Here is a 17,311-nt window from a genome sequence, read left to right on the forward strand (position 1 = left end):
ATTTATAGTTAAAAGTTGAAAAAAATGCATTTAAAGTGTAATCAAGTTGAGGGGTAGGAATTGGAACTATTGTACCAATATTTTTTTATCTTGTCTAGTGCATTCTATAAATCTACATAAATGTATTTTGAATATACTTAAAAAATTACGTTGTATTTAAATAAATTTGATACTTAATTAAAAAATTATTATTATTATCCTATGACAAAAATCTATTTTATGTAGATAAAATAATAGCAAGGAAATTTTTAAATTCAAGAAATTGTAAATTGTATTCAAGTGCATTCTTAGACTGATCCGTTATTTACAAAAAATCTATTTTATATAGATAAAATAATAGCAAGGCAATTTTTAAATTCAAGAAATTGTAAATTGTAATCAAATGCATTCTTAGACTGATCCGTTATTTAATATGAAAAAGTCTATTTGTATGTTCATAAGACATAACCCAACGGAGTTTACTATAAAATAGTCCAAATTTCGTTACAGAAGAGTCTTCGTTGTAGTGCAGTTCAAGCAGTTACAGAACGGAGAAAAAAACTTTGTTTGGTATGTGATCACATATGTGATCATCTTAAATACATACTTTTACCAAATCAATAGGAACTTCTGCTTGATTGGCGATAGTTTCATCATCATCATGACAGCGACTTTCCACAAACTGAGTGTATTGTAATGCTGTGAGACTATTCGCTGCATTATCTAAGGCAATATTGGCGCGTTTAACATCTACATTAAGTTTATCAAAGGCTTCCGTAGTTTTGTTTGTTCTACTTTCTAAGTTCTAAATTAAATTACAATAATAAATGAATAGATTATTATTATATTAATTAATGCATTTTATGTACCTCCGTTATTTGCTTCATCCATTCCAGTAACTTACAATCTCCTTCAAACGTCCATTGGTGTGCGTTTAAAGTGATATCTTCAGCTTTAAATGCACTATTCATTATTTTCACTATCTTTTGTTTTATTTCAAATGCAAATAAATAGAAATTACTTATAAAAACAAACAATTAACATATAATAAACAAAGTAAGAAAACACAATTTTGCAAACATATGTTTGATTATTTTGAACAGCTGATGGCTTTTCTATTGATGTTAAACTTAAGGTTATTTTAACAAGCGTAGTTATTCTATTTGTGTAACGAGTAATTGCGTTTATTTCATGAGATGCATAAAATGATTGATGAAAGCAGAAAAATACTCTCATAGTCTATATCAAAGTCAGTCAATGGAAGAATTATTATTTAATAAATTTTTAAGAATTATTATTAACGACAAAAATTTTAAAAATATTCTTTAATATCCATTACTAAATAATCAACAGTGTTTATGTTTTGAAAAAGACACTTGCGAATACAGCATAGATGTTATATACCTATGTTGACAAACATACGAAGCTAATCGATGAAGAATCAATATTTTTTGATTTTCTATCAATCAGCCTTACTATTATTAGTATTCATATATCCAAGCGATATTACAGAACATACAAAGCAATTATTTGTTTAGATGTTATTGTGGTAACCCGCTGGAATTTAAAAACAGATAACATGAAAGAATTTATAAGACAAATGCGTGGGTGGATTAGAAATGTTTAAAATTTGTTATATAATAAATTAATATATATTCATTGCTTATATTATTTACATATTTAAAATTAATTTCAATAAAAATTATATCACAATTAAATAAGGAAAATTCGAAGCTATCACCATAAAATTTAGTAATGGGATATGTTATATCTTAACTTTATAAAGAGTGTTAGCATTATGTTGGTGTTATCCAACGCACAATAAAGCAATTGTTACTGGCTACTGCAGTCAAAAATGTAGAACTACAGTCAAAGATCGGCTACTGCAGCCAGCGACAACTACTTATTCATGCATTAGATATATTATTGTAAATTAATAAATCACAATTTTTATTTTGACTTACTAAAATAATGTTGAGTTTTGCATTAAAATAGTTATTTACAGTATATCGAATAATATCTTATTTCTATTTTGATTTTAATATGGTAATAACTATTAAATAAATATAATATTAAATATAATACTTGTTTTAAATTTTCTATATTAATCATTTACGGCCAGCGAAGTGGTATACATATTATGGTATATTATAAAAAGTAGAAAAATTTATATTACAGTACGTTTACACTAACTTAACACAATAAATTTGTACTAAAATCCGTACAAATATATTTAATTATTATAAACAGTAAGTGTAAACATATACCGCTGTCAATTTTTGTATGAAAATGCTTGCAGTTATAATATAATATATATATATATATATTATCTATTATGTATTATTATTATGTATATAATATAATACATATATAATATACATATGTACATATTTGTTTCTATTTGGCAAGTCTGTAAAAAGTTAATGCACCAAACTGTTTCTTCACTTCCAGGTTATTTGCCCTTGTGATCCGTTGCAACTGATTTTTGTTTCCATTTCTCTTACCTTGTATTTCGTGAGTGGTTAGCACTTCTAATAAAATGTAGATCACCACCATCTTCTAACTTCACCGTGTATAACTGGTAAGTGAATTTTTTGGATATATATATTTAATATAACGTTTGTTATAATAAAAATAATATGTTCTATATATTACACATTATTTTTGGTTATAATTACTATTTGAAAAAAAAAACTTTATTAGTGCTAATAACTGCTACTTCTAAATCATTTTTTGGATGTCGCACAAATTATAAAACTCACAAAACCAATCATTTTTTATTAGTTTTTGTTAGTTAATTATTATTAATCGTTTGTTTAATTCAAAATTTAAATATTGTTGGTTTTTCACTAATTTCCTTATAAAAGAAAAATTGCTTACTTTTATTTTTGGAAAAACTGTTGTGTTTAAACCGATGCAAATTGCTTTTCTTGGGATTCGAAATCGTAAGTTTTTTATTTATAACAGCAAAACGTCTTATAGTTTTTATTTTTAGTAAAAATTTCACTATTTCCAATATTCAGAAAAGTTTCAAAAATAAGTTTTTTATAGCTTTGTTGTTGATAACAACTTTATTGCTTTGTATTTATGTTATTATAAAACAATTTCAATATTTACCTTTAATTTTTGACAAATAAATTTAAATGTTAATTATTATTAAATATTTATTTAACAATTTTTGCACTTTTTTCGGAAGGAATAAAGTTGTTGCTTCTCCTCGTAGCTCCGCTTAAACAACTGTTCTCCGCGAAGTTGCTTCTCAATCTCTAACTTTATTCAATTTGCTTTCTTCTTTTGTGTTCGCCAAAGCTATCTTTAGCAACAAAAAATATCATAAACAATTTTACTTAACTAAGCTTAAACTTAAGACCGTATTATTGTAACAAGGACCGTATTATTATGATACGAAATTATGTCTTTTTCAATTTTTTTTTGTTCTACATTCGTCTATATGTTTTTGTGTACTTAGGGAAATTATTTGCAATATTATGGGTGTATGCGAGTTCGAGTAAATTGAGGTAAAGTAAATTGAAATTTCCAAGGGATTTTTTGTACTGCACTTATGTAAATATTTATTTATTCATTTATTGCACTTATTTACAATTTTTAGTTAAAAGTTTTCAAATTTATTTATAAAACATCATATAAAATTTTTACAATGGTAACAGCTAATTTACCTAATTTTTATTTAATTTTCCCTACTCTAAATTCTGGTAAATACCAACATTCGTCGATATACCTATATAATTTACTATTTTCCTTAATTTACCATCAATTTACTCGAACTCGCATACGGCCTATGTTTAATAACCTAACCTAACCTAAGTAAATGCATTATAATTTGAAAACAAATAATAATTTCTTCAGTAACTAAAATCAAAACCTTTAACTGGTTTTAGAAGAACCAAAATCCAACAACTTTTTTGTAAATGTTTTTGTTGGATCTATGCATAAATCAGTACTACATATTACAAAAAAGTATCTAAGCTTAATTTCAGAAAGACAACATGCATTATTAAAACTTTTTTTTTTAAAATATGAATTATATTTGACAGTCTGTAATTTCTGAAACTAACATTAGTTCCAGAAAGACATCATACAATCGAAACTCGATCTTAAAGAGAATATTAGACCGTTTAGTGGTAAAAAAACAAAATATAAAAAAATATGATAACGAGATGTGAGAATGAGAAGAATCAGCAAGTCATACAAAAACAATCTGTCATTTAAAGAAAAGACGTTGAGACGTTAAGACTTTTAAAAAAATATGATATTTATAACAAAACAAAAAAATGGCAATTAGAGCCGGAATGTTTTTAAAGCTTCCCTAAAACAAACTATTATTCTAATTCCGAGTCTAGGAATGCAAGAATATTAAATAGTGTCCTGTTAAATAGATTATATATAGGTAGGATTGAGTAACAAAAATTTATTAAAGAATTGGTTTAAAGAATGTTTTGTTTCTGAAACTAAAAACAGTATGATTTTCGATTTTCAGAACGAAATTTGCGTTTGTTAAACACAACATGTTTTATTAACTCTTTAAAATTTTGACTTTTGAGCTTTAGTCTATTATTGTCACAGACCTAAATGTTTAGGAGAAAAACGAGTTGCAAATTTAAGCTCAGCAGACCCAAATTTATATAAACAGTTTAAATCAAGAAAACAAACAATAAAAAAGACTAGTTTTGTCGCTAAGCGTAATCAATTTATATATTACGTATGTTGCTTGGGGCTAAACGATAAGTGTAGTTTTTGTTGCTGTATTCAATGTTATAAGCTCACAACTTTAAACCTGTACATCTTGATGAGAAACCTATATTGATATATAGTGTGATGGAAAAACTCCCTGGCTCTACTAAAATATATTGTCAAATCGGTATACCTGAGAAAACGGAATTGCAACAAAAAGAAATATAGAGCAGAAATATCAGTATGTTGTTGTATTCAACATCTACATAGAGTTTTCTTTTCAATAAATAATAAGTGGACAAAATCTATATATTAATAATTTCCTATGGGGCATTTTAATACATTTGTGTTTGTAAACTATTTACAGCGAATTTTCCATAAATTAATATTACAATCAATATTCAATACGTTTTTTTATTATTACTGGGCTTAGGTCGTTAATTTAACACATAAAAATTAAAAATGATTTTTAAATAAAAATTGTTTATTAATTTATATAATTAATTGTATATTAATTTTTATAAGAAATTATTTGTTATAAATATTTCGGTCTACTTCGTAGACCATCTTCAGTGTAAAAGTGTGCAGTTAAATTAACGACTATTATTATTAAGCCCAATAATAATAAAAATTCGTTTTAATTTCTCATTTTTAATAATTTTCATATTTATACATACTTTGTTTATTTTAAAATATAATTTTTACACGTATCTACCGCATATACTTTGTGGCACATAAAATACCTTCTGCTTTGTAGTGCATAACTTTTACTTTTATAACAAATGGCAACTCTATTAAAATATGTAGCAGTGCAACCCTGTTGTTGTTGCTGAGTGTCTGCACGTGCTATTGATATTGCGGATTTGTTTAGTTTATTTAATTTTAAGTTTAATTTTTTATAAATCCATTTAATTTTTTTTGTTGGAAGTTATAAAAACATAAGTTTATTTAATATTTACAAATAAATCAAAATGTCAATGTTGGCGGATAGACGTTTTCGAAAGAAGTACACATTAACTCCGCGCGGTAAAGCGCTTTACGATGGTAAGTTGTTTTTCGTAACTTGTTCATCTTTATATTCAGTTCTAAATTTTTAATATATTGTATTAATATCATTTAATTTAGATGACTCACGTTTTGGTACAAAAATGTTACAAAAGATGGGTTGGTCAAAAGAGAAAGGCCTTGGCGCGCAAGAAGATGGTTCAAAGGATTTTGTACGTGTTCAATTTAAAAATGATGCTTCAGGCTTAGGCTATGAAAATCGCGACGATCAGTGGACACAACATGAGGAAGACTTCAATGGTTTTTTAAAATCACTAAATACTGATGACGTTGAGAATAATAATGAACAAAATGAGAGTGCATCCGAAGAAGAGCGGTGTGTTGGATTTGGTTTTTCAACGGAAGCAACTGAAAAACAAAAAGAAAAGAAAAAACTAAAAGAAAAACTTAGTGGTCAATCGTTAGAGGAGCGTTCCAAAAAAAGTAGAGCACGAGTTCATTATAAAAAATTTACGAGAGGCAAAGATTTAACACAGTATAGTGAAAAGGATTTGGCAAATATATTTGGTAAGAAAGGTAACGAAAGTGAAGAAATACCAAAGGCAGATATAAATGAACAGCTTGGTGCGAATGAAAATAAATTTAAAAAAGAAAAACAAGAGGTTTTTGAGAATCCATTGATTATATCTACAGGATTATCTGTTAGTGATTATTTTAAACAGAAAATGGATGCTAGAAAAAGGCAAGCCGAAGTTAATATTAACAATGAAGATGGCAGTTCATCGACTGATAAAGAAGGCGAGGAAAGTAAAGTAAAATTTAAGGAACGCTCAGAGACAGTAGAAACGAATGAAACCATTGAAAATATGGAGATGTCGAGCAGTAAAAAGAAAAGTAAGAAGAAGAAACTGCAGGATGAATCAGAAGAAAATGAGGCTGTATCCAAGAAAAAAAAGAGGAAAACTGAAGATGGTTTACTTGCTGAACGTTATGTGGAAGAAACGAAAAAAACTTTAATAACGGAACAGGAACAACATATTGATGAAGAAATAGAAAGTACAGAAGGAAAAGCACGTAAGAAGAAGAAAAAATCAAAAAAACAAGAAGTTGATGACACTGAAGTGAATTTGGAAAACGAAGAGTTTAGAAGTGAAGAAATATCAATAGAAGATAATACAATGCGCAAGAAAAAGAAATCGAAAAAAGGTAAAAATCAAAACTTGTCTGATTTAAAAGAAACAAACCAAGTAGATATAAAAGAAGATATAATTCTAAATAAAATTGTTTCTTTAGAAAATGAAGAAAGTAATATATTAAAATTAAAAAATAACAGCGAAGAAACTAAAAAGAAAAAGAAGCAAAAATCAAAAAAAGGAGATATGAATGATGATGGTAATAATATAATTTCAACTGTTGAAACTGAGGTAAATACCTTAGCTACTGAGCAGAAAGTTAAAAAATTAAAGAAAAAGAATCTACCAAATACAGATATGGAGGCGGAAAATAGTGCTGAAGGTGTGAATAATGTAAGTTGTAATGATAATAAAGAGTGTGAGGATAATGGTGTAACAGAAACCTTATCACTCGAAGAACTGACTGATAAATGTAAATCTTACAATACATATAACTTGTCTACATTTTGTGCAGAGAAATTTCGTAATGTGAACTTTGAAAAATTTCCCGGCTCGAATATGGCTAACATAAGCGGTTACTCACACGGAGATGATTTGGAGCTCAATGTTCAATATATAGCAAAAGATGAGGAACGTATAATGCGTCTTTGGAATTGCCTTTCAACCAAGTATAACGACTCAAAAGCTTTATATCATCAATATGTAAGAAAAATATATAAAACAAAAAATTTAAAAAACAAACAGAAACCACGTCTTAATGTGGCTCGATTTAAAAAAAGAAATATTTTCCAAGGCATTTAGTTTCAATCATTAATTCAATCTTTAATTAAATTAATTTAATTATATAAATTGTATTAAATGTATATATATGTGTAACTAAAATTATTAATTTGTATACACTTAATTTATAAATAAATATATTAGAAATATATGAATTTGAAAGTTTTATTTGTTTAAATAAATTTCTGTTTAAAAAGGAACCGTTTTTCATAAATTTATGTCGGTGGTTGAACGTGATTTTTATTTAGGTCGTGTGCGAGTTAGGCTAAGTTGCGTTCTAAATGAGCGAAATTCTAAGCTGTGCCGATAATGTAGTGATGTGTCGATACGTGTTGATAAATGGCCAAATGTGTGCAGTGCAAAAAATCCCAAAAAATCTCCCATTTGGTTTAGCATCAACTTAGCCTAACTCGCACACGTCCTTAATTAACAAAGTAACTTGTCATATTTATTTCAAATAAATTTCTGTTAAAATTTAAAAAACTTAAATATATATAAACATCGAAATGGGTTTAATATGCAATAAGTTAATATAAATTTGGAAATTTCATCAATTATAAACAAGTATATTTGAATGACAAGTATTTTGACATATACTATTTTGACATTAGTAGTGGTCACTTGCACTAGTCGATAAGGCAGAATACAGACATAGTGCACTTAGCTTCAAAATGGTTACTGATTTTTAAGATCATTCTTTTTAAAAATATGAAAGATATAGATATTTTTTTGGTCTACAAATTTGTGATTAGTACGTTTGCAATGTCCAAAATTGTACCTAATTTAATCAAATTTAGCTTTACTAAACCATAAATTTTGTGTACCGAAATTTACAATTAAATTTTTATATATAAAGGCAATTATTGTTATATGTCAAATTAAAACTAAACTATGCAACATTTTTTTTTTTGTAATTTCATATTACAAAATTCAAAATGACTGTTTAGAATTATATTTCCAGTATATTGTCAAGATATTCATACAGGATCAAATCAATAGAAATATTCCAATAAATATAAAAGGGAAAGAAATGGCTGAATCAATCTCCAATCAAACTAATGACAGCTATTTTTATGGCTGGAATTTATTTTATAATAGCATAGTCGGTAAAGTTAACAAAAAAGGAGATGTACTTATAGCACTGGTAAGTATTATTATTAATTTATGTGCACCACTTTTTGTTTAAACTGGACTTAAAGAGAAATCAAAAGTACTATATATGTGATCATGCATAAGAAAAATAACCTGATATGTAACAGAACTACATCATCTTAACTACTCCAGATTAGTATTCTATGAAATAGTAAACATATTTGTCCATTCCTGCAGAGTTCATTTGTTGTTGTGTGCGACATAAAGGCACTTAAATTATTTTGATGTCATTTCAATGATTTCTCCATATTTATATCTAAGCATTTGGAATTTAAAATTGTGAAATTGCTTCCGATTATCATGAATTTAATAACCTTTATTTAATATTTCCAATTTTTTAAGGCTTTTGAGCTCAAGATCAGGATTATCTTCTTTGATTAGCATGAACGGTGTTACAATTCTTTTAGTACAACTATCTTTGTATAAAATTTATACATATTTGTTTTTGTAAATTTAATTATAATTATTAGTTATAAAATATAGTTGATATTTTTAAATCAGGTTTTTTAGAAAATAAAATTAGCAAATATTTAATTTTTTTTATTTCAGGCTCATTTTTTATTAACAAAAAACTTTGATTTCCGATGTCTTGGCAATGGAGATAAAGTAAGGAATTTTAATTTTAGTTCATAAGAAATAATGTATAATTGTTAAAGTTTTGATTTTAATAGATGTCGTTTTCTAATGAAGAAGTTGGTTCTGAAACATTACCGAATGATTGGAATCAAGATGAGACTAAATATGCTTTGAGATATTTAGTACATAATAAGTTATATGTACTATTGGGTGTCATATCTGAGGAGAGTCTAATAATAAATTTAGTTGTTGCTCAGTCGAAAGTGGTTTCTAATATAATGTTAGAACCAAACACAGTAGTAAATGATATTAAATTAATCAATATAAATGAATTAATTCCAACGGCAACTTTTATATGCAATCGCTATGAGAAGGAATTAATTGATCCAGTAAGTTTAAAAATAGTTACAAAAGTAATTTGTTGCATGTTCATTATTTTAATTTCAAGGTATTCAAACCTCCTAATAAGAATACTACATCTCAACAAACAAATGAAACACCAACCAGTACAAATAATAGTCAACCTAACAATTCTCAAATCAATACTACTGATAGAAGAAGTATTCAACCAGTTCATAATCCCCCAATTTTAAGGTAATGCTTTTTAAAAAAGATAGACGTATTCATGATGTCGGGTAAATGTATTGTTGTTATTGCCGGTTTGTACTGTTAGTATGTTAGTAACAGTGCTCTGTTACTGTGTTTGCAAAAAAAATGATTGACTATAATATATTTTTTGATTTTGATTAAGTATTTAACTGTTTAATTAATTAATAATTTTTTATTTAAAAGAAATGTCGGTTCGCGTTACCCATTTAATCCGCTAGGGGTTGGACGGGGAGATTTGGATCCGCTTGCACGTGGGGGTCCTGGTAGTATTATGCCATTGCCTTTCCGTCCAGTACAAGGTCCACGTTTCGATCCAGTTAACCCTGTTGTTCCAGATGTAAGGCCATTTCCTCCTAATCCCAACACAAATCCTAACCAAAATCCAAATCCTGACTTATTTGTACCGCCTGGTTCGAATAACAATCCAAATCCCGACTTATTTCCACCTCCTGGTTCGAATAACAATAGACGTCCAGATAATTTTCCACCACCTGATTATTATATGTGATTTTTGTATAAAAATGCTGTAAATAGATTTTTTAAATAAAATATTAGATTAATAAATATTATAAGCAATAGAAATCAAATATAAATTAATATTAATGTGTTTCTGATTAGTTGAACTATTGTTAAGTTACTTGCATATCTTAAAAAAATTATGTAAATGTTTTTATAAAATGACTGGGGAACTGTCACTTTACAGTTTAATTCAAATATCAGTCTGAATTGCAAGATGGAGAGAGTGACTTTTTTTAAAAACCTGGCGATTAACATGTATGTATATACTCACCTTCATTTTCAAACTCGAGCTTTAATTTCATAAGCCATTTAAAATGGTATAATCGTATTACAGATGGCCAGATAATATTAAAATTCTTACAATTAGGTATCAATGCCTCAATGAGATATCACAACAGTATTGCATTTACGTAATTTTTGTCAGGATATTTTGTATTCTTGGAGGTAGATATGAATACATGTATTTAGGAAAAAGTAGATATCGTAGTAAACACTTGGAGGGCTTGGAGGGAGGGTTCTTAGAACTTTTGCCCTCAAATATGATAAGAACAGTTACATTACAATGGTATATGAGATGGTTTCCACTGTGCATACCCAATTCATTTTCATTTGCTCTTATCGACTTCACTTTCTAATTCTTATACTCGAGGTTACATTCTTCATAATCATATATAACTCTCTAAAGCTCGTCGTCTTCTTAAAGGACGCTGTTCGTACGTTTGGAGTTTAGAAGTTCTATCTTTAAAGCTAGTACGAACAGGAGTATCACAACAGACAACTATGAGATATATGAGATAATTTTCGTTGTGCATACACAATCCATTTTTATTTGTGATTCTAGACTTCGATTTCTAATTTATGTACATTTATGCTTGTCTATAATTCTATCTTCTATTTTTATCCCTCTCAAAGGGTGCTGTACTTGCGTTGATGTTTCGAACTGCTACCGCTAAGGTATTTCTTTAGGTCTTGCTTACTAACACTGGTATCAGAAAGTATAAATATTTGTGCCCTGGTGAGCTTTGGTGCACAAGGCTGCTAGTTCAATGTAATATTTCTAAATCCATAGTATTGATTTATCTAAAAAAATATTAAGTATTTTTTAAGCAGCATTAACATTTTTGAAAGGTTATATCCACATACGAAGAGTGTGCTTTAACATAATACATTTAGTGGATATTTATAATCAGTAGTCGGTCTTTACAGTTTTAATTTTTATAACGTTTTTGTTATTTTTTTAAACTTTCAAATGATATGAAAATCGAATAATTTCATATACCGCATGACACTATCGAAACCTATCCATTGTATTGATGATGTTTATGTCCTTAACTGCAAGTATTCATTACCATATTTCGAAGCAATAATAAATTGACAAGTGTGTAATTAGTTTGTAATTTAATTTGTGTAAACAATTGCCTTTTCTACGTATTAATTACACGTCCACAACGATTGGGCTCATTTGGCATGGTAAGCATGGGTAAGCCTTTCATGAGCATTACCCACCGGCAACGGCGGAAAGGAAGTACAGTGCCTTGCCAGCATAACGTGGTATAGGTAATGACACAATTACGCTGCACTGCCTTGAAAAGTTCGTTACTTGGTCTGTTTTGTATGAATTTCGTAAGTGGGCGTGTTGATTGTTGGTTAAACAATGAACACAGCTACAGTTTTTTTGTTTCTATTTTTTATTGATACTGCCTATTATGTATTGGGAGCTCCTTTGTGGTTTGAGGTCATATGGTTAAATTCACAATATAATTTATTAATATCCGTAACAACCAATTAATATTTATAAAATTCTCTTCCAGTTTTTTATAGGTAATTTGATAAATAAATAAAAGTAATGAATATAAATTTAAAAAAAAAATTTTTAAGACATGAACGATTTTTTTAGAGGTCATTGTAATATCATATGATATTCTTTGCTTTGGTAAAATACTACAAACTTCTGGTTTCAAAGTATGACAAGTTTAGAGATAATTTCATCTTCTTTTATGCAAAACTAAAAATTGTAATATTTGAACATTCTGTTCCCTAAATTAAATTTTAATTATTTGGAAGGAATTTTAATTCAATCGTCTTTCATTTGTACGCGTTGTTTGAGAATTTATTTATTTTATATTTTATGTTCTTTGTAGCCGCCAAAATATTTCAATTATTCGAAACAATTTGTCAGTAAATAACGCTGTTTCTTTTTTTTTATTTCGTCATTGGTATTAAATATTTTCGTTGTACACAGCACACACATATATAGAAATTCGCTGAAGGCAGACTATAAAATGCTAAATGCCGCAGAAATTGAAAGTTAAATTAAATAACAGACCGGGAAGGCATGAGAGATCTATGGGTACGGGCGACACCCGAATGTCAGCAACATTCTGATTTATTTCAGCATTGAAACGCTTCGTTGCTACTCGTTAATTTGAGTTTTTAGTTTTTTTTCGAAGATTTTAATTTTTTTCCCTTTTAATTTGGATGATCTCCATCATGTGCACAGATTTCCTGTCTTGTTGACTATTCAGAAATATTCTAGGCAATTTGCAACAGAAAATAAATCAAAGTAAATAATTTAAGAAGAAAAAAAAACATCAAATTCAATAATATCATGTGGACACTATATATATATATATATATTATTAAACGCACACATTTTTTTGTGATTAGTACAATTTAATTTTTTAATCCAATAATGGTACATGTAATAGTATTATAACAAATATTTCTCATTAAATTTTTTGAACATCTCTGCTTTAACTTTAATCCAACTTTTCTTATAAATTCGCAAATATGCAAAGTCAAGTAAAAACATCTTTGATAAATTTCATGTCTTGTGTGAACGACTATTTATATATTTTATTTTTTGCGGTAGGTGTAGAAACCATCGAAAGCCACACTCTAAGATTTGAACCCTCTAAAACCACGTGTTGAGAACAACTCAGCCGTCAGAGTGTGAAAGACTTCTGGCTGCAATCACACTCCAATATCAGGGGGTAGAACATAAGAAGCGACAGATTATTTTATTATTTTGGAATTATAATCTCTAACTTTCTTAGTGATGTCTTTTACAGTTCTGTGTATATTTTGAAAATGTTACTTGTATATCCAAGTCAATATGTTTTTAGTACTTGGTGGGTACCTAGTTATTATGTTTAATCAGAATAATCGTAAGATATCGATAACATGGAAAAGTTCATCAATTTTGTTCTGAGAAATATAGAAAAGTTCAAAAAATGCTTTCTAGCCAGCGGTATTATTGTAGTTGTTACTGTCTATATATACATTTATGTGAATATGGTGTTGTTTCTTTCAGCTAATGTCAGTAATTTAAGAAAAAAAAGTTATTTAACAACTAACTCCTCAAGTTCCTCTTCTTAGTCACGTGCCTACACGCTATCATGTGTAGACTGTCATAAAAGTGGTGTTTTCATTTTGTTGTTGTCTTATTTTCATATCTTCGCGGCAAAGGAGTAAGAATATTCCCAAGGTAAGACACGCTTGTTGTAAGAGGCGACTAGAATACATTAGACGCCACATAATATCATTTGGGGTCTAAATTGAGGTGCGCGAGCTTTATTTGGCCCCGAACGGAGGTGTAAATCTGGTACCACAGAGGTCAGGGCCCACAGCTGGAGCTGTCCTGACCAATCGAGTTTAGTCCGTTTAAAGAGAATAGCATGGTGGATGTGGTTAAAACTCAAAGTTGTATATAATTATACGCATACATTTTGAGGTGATTAGTACAGTATGCTGTTTGTATCAATACTTTCATCTGATGTGGAGTTGCATTTTACAACGAGGTTCTGGACTTATACGAACCACAGTTTTGTATACCCAGTAACATATAATTGATTTCTGTTAAAAATGTAGGACTTTTTTTAATAAAATTAAATTTGTATTTGATTGTATAATAAATATTGAGCCGAATTTTGTAAATTATTTCTTTAGAATAATATTTTTTTTTTAGAATAACATTTTTTTTTGTTTTTAAGCTTACTTAATATAGAGTTCTAGTATACTTTTGAGTTCTTAGCTCTTGGAGGTGGTTCAATTCATACACATTACCTTGATAGGTCGGGATTAACTTGATATGAAACCAATACTCTCTCTCTTATACCTATACTTGATGTTACAATACTTGCTACATCCTGGTACACAACTGTCTGTTCAATTAGATACTGATTCAGGTATGGAGGCTTATATTATATTACATTTGAATGCATTCGTTTTATTCTGTAAGCATTATTTAAGATTCTAAACTTGGACTATCCAAATAATCAAATATATACTATATTATAGCTTAATAAATAATTTATTAATATCGTATTTTATTATAATTACTTTTAAACGTTAGTGTTTATCGTACTGAATAACTTCATTATAATATATATGAAAACTATAGGTATATACTATATATAAATATTTGAGTACTATTATCATTATCTGATACTAAAACTACAAAGTCGATATTCAACGATGGAAGTCACAACACTATTTTCTCTAATTTGTTCGTAATTATGCATAAAAGTAAAAATGTTAACAATTTGTGCTAATAATTATATTGAAAAAAAAAATAATAAAATTTTTTTATTAATAACAGACGATGGCTTGTGAATTTTAAGCAATTAACATCGATTAAATTTTAAGTGACAGTTTCACGCCGTAAATTGCCATAACTAAGAGTTTTATTTTGTGTGCAAATTTGGTTAATAGTCAAGCAACTATTTTAATAGACCAAATATGAATAAATTTATTCTGAATTTTTAATGCCATGCCATTCAGTTTTATTTTTTAAATAAAATTATATTTGAAATATCACACAGGTGTAGTCATCGTTTACTAAGAGATGGCAAAGCATGAAGATAGACGAAAATGGAACAATATTATTTGATTTGATAAGTCAGTATGCTTTAATAATCCTTAAGAATATATATATGATATATATGTACAATTTATTTATAATATAAATATAGTAAATCGGAAAAATACTTCCTATTTTTATGCACCAATAAGGCTGAAGGCGCCACTCATCCAAGTTAGACTAAATATTACTCTGAATAATTTGAAAAAATCTTTAAAAGGATATTTTCAATGACTGCAAATGGATTCTAACTAAAGAATCTGTTGCCTATAAGGTCCACTAAGGTCCATTGGAACATTGTATATATTATTTAATCTCATTTCACCATTTAGATATGTATATGTAGGTCACACACTCCTATTTTAAATATATATGGATATATCACTGGGCATAATCCATACGCACCTGATTAGGAAATTAAATTACACTGATTAGGAATATAATATCAGTGTTAGGATCTATGGTGTATGTAGGGTGTGGTGTTTCATTTACACCTTCTCTAAAATATTTTGGACCACTATTTCCACTATTTAGTGTTTCGGAACACTAAATATAATGAAGTTTTATAAATTAATTGTTTACATATGAACTTTAAATTTATTTAAATTACCCTTAAATGAGACGCTGTATATAGTACCAAGATTTGTTTATGTTATGTTCTACAGTTTTACCTAATGGGGGAGTCGTTACCTTTGTTCGGCGTTGAATGTATACTGATCTAAATCTATGTACATACCAACGTCACTACTGTGGTATCACAATGGGCCATCATTTGAGCTCAAGTGGGCTTTTTGGGATACAAGGCCGCCATTCCAACCTACCTATCTATGTTCTACAGTTCAATAAATGTAATTGGTTTAAGTGATAATTATATTATAAATTTAAATAAGAAATTAAATACCGTTTTGTTAAATATGTTATATACCTATATGTTTTTTTTTAAATACTTATATGTTTCAAAAATTTTAAGTATTATTTATTTAATAATTATTCAATGTAATAATTAGGTATATTATTATTTTAATTTATTAATTTTTTTTTATATATATATATATATTATATTAACATATATAATATTTTTGGATAAAATAAATATAGTTACAATTTATTATAATGTCAGTACCCTGAAGATGAATATAGACTATAGTTGAAATATTGGTGAAAATAATATATAATTTTTAAAAATAATTTAAAAACTTTGTATATTATTTGAAAAATTTAACATTTAACATTTAAATGAATATGGAGTATATTTGAAATATTAGTGAAAACCTTTCTTTTTGAGCCTTTATCAAGAATACAAAAAGAACAAAAAAAAAATATATTTAAAATTTTAAAAGTATTATTATTTTAATTTATTCATTTATTTTTTTATATTTCGTATATTTTTTTTATTTTTTTATATTGAATGTATATATTATTAAGAATGCAATTATTAACAAACTTTTAGTATATATTTTAATATAATAATTATTTTAAAATTAAAATTAGATTATTTATATAATATCAATCTAACAAATTGTGTCCTAAATATATCAATTTATGATATATTCATTTCATTTTAAAATACATACACAGAAATGTATCGATTGTTTCAGTTAAAAGAGAACGACTCGCCTTAATATAATTTTAATTAATTTGCAACGCCATGCAAATCACAAAATACCCACAAAATTAAAATTAAATCAAAAATCACTTTGCAATTATGTCGACGACATGAATCATTTCGTTATATTTTATTTAATACAATTTTATGTAAAGCAAATAAAATTTATGTAGAATGTAAATTATTTCTTCAAATATTTTTTTTTTTATATAAAGAAATTATTGTTTATTTGTATATGTTTGTGATTGTTCAAGTGTAAGTATATGCAAGCAAGTATTTGTTGTTGCTCTTAGAAGACAAACGTAAATTGTTGCTAATGAAGCATAACTAATGTTTTCGTTACACTCAGTTTCCTTAATGTTTGAATTTAAAGTGTCTACAAATTGGTCAACGCTAATC

At 27.4% G+C, this 17,311-nt stretch overlaps 3 protein-coding genes across 9 annotated transcripts in view; 2 read left to right on the plus strand and 1 right to left on the minus strand.

The window, feature by feature from the left end:
• LOC119677836 (kinesin-like protein KIF13B) overlaps positions 1-17,311 on the plus strand; it is a 170,396-nt gene that overhangs the window by 33,517 nt on the left and 119,568 nt on the right. The gene's annotated exons all lie outside the window — the stretch shown is intronic.
• Positions 485-3,217, minus strand: LOC119677842 (WASH complex subunit 2-like). 3 transcript variants are annotated; one of them, XM_038089385.1, is made up of 3 exons: positions 3,097-3,217; positions 849-962; positions 485-784 (listed from the first exon to the last, which is right to left on the minus strand). In XM_038089385.1, the coding sequence occupies exons 2-3, from the start codon at positions 948-950 to the stop codon at positions 575-577; spliced, it is 312 nt and encodes a 103-aa protein (XP_037945313.1). In that variant the 5' UTR covers positions 951-962; positions 3,097-3,217; the 3' UTR covers positions 485-574. The 3 variants fall into 3 exon arrangements, with proteins under 3 accessions (XP_037945313.1, XP_037945314.1, XP_037945312.1); XM_038089386.1 differs by lacking the exon at positions 3,097-3,217 and adding an exon at positions 2,484-2,560; XM_038089384.1 differs by lacking the exon at positions 3,097-3,217 and having other exon boundaries at positions 486-784; positions 849-1,032.
• Positions 8,137-10,496, plus strand: LOC119677840 (proteasome inhibitor PI31 subunit-like). 3 transcript variants are annotated; one of them, XM_038089383.1, is made up of 6 exons: positions 8,137-8,153; positions 8,537-8,733; positions 9,291-9,347; positions 9,413-9,706; positions 9,766-9,911; positions 10,110-10,496. In XM_038089383.1, the coding sequence occupies exons 2-6, from the start codon at positions 8,620-8,622 to the stop codon at positions 10,432-10,434; spliced, it is 936 nt and encodes a 311-aa protein (XP_037945311.1). In that variant the 5' UTR covers positions 8,137-8,153; positions 8,537-8,619; the 3' UTR covers positions 10,435-10,496. The 3 variants fall into 3 exon arrangements, with proteins under 3 accessions (XP_037945311.1, XP_037945310.1, XP_037945309.1); XM_038089382.1 differs by lacking the exon at positions 8,137-8,153 and adding an exon at positions 8,168-8,263; XM_038089381.1 differs by lacking the exon at positions 8,137-8,153 and having other exon boundaries at positions 8,510-8,733.

The sequence above is a fragment of the Teleopsis dalmanni genome, chromosome 2 (genome assembly GCF_002237135.1).
Source record: "Teleopsis dalmanni isolate 2A chromosome 2, ASM223713v2, whole genome shotgun sequence".
In the NCBI taxonomy this organism is placed as follows: Eukaryota; Metazoa; Arthropoda; class Insecta; order Diptera; family Diopsidae; genus Teleopsis; species Teleopsis dalmanni.

Excerpts from the sequence above, each read along its gene's own strand:
- LOC119677842 (XM_038089385.1), bottom strand. The coding sequence starts at position 950 with ATGAATAGTGCATTTAAAGCTGAAGATATCACTTTAAACGCACACCAA. Across the intron at positions 785-848 it reads GGATGAAGCAAATAACGGAG|AACTTAGAAAGTAGAACAAA; the intron begins GTACATAAAATG and ends AATTTAATTTAG.
- LOC119677840 (XM_038089383.1), top strand. The coding sequence starts at position 8,620 with ATGGCTGAATCAATCTCCAATCAAACTAATGACAGCTATTTTTATGGC. Across the intron at positions 8,734-9,290 it reads GAGATGTACTTATAGCACTG|GCTCATTTTTTATTAACAAA; the intron begins GTAAGTATTATT and ends TTTTTATTTCAG. Across the intron at positions 9,707-9,765 it reads AGAAGGAATTAATTGATCCA|GTATTCAAACCTCCTAATAA; the intron begins GTAAGTTTAAAA and ends TTTAATTTCAAG.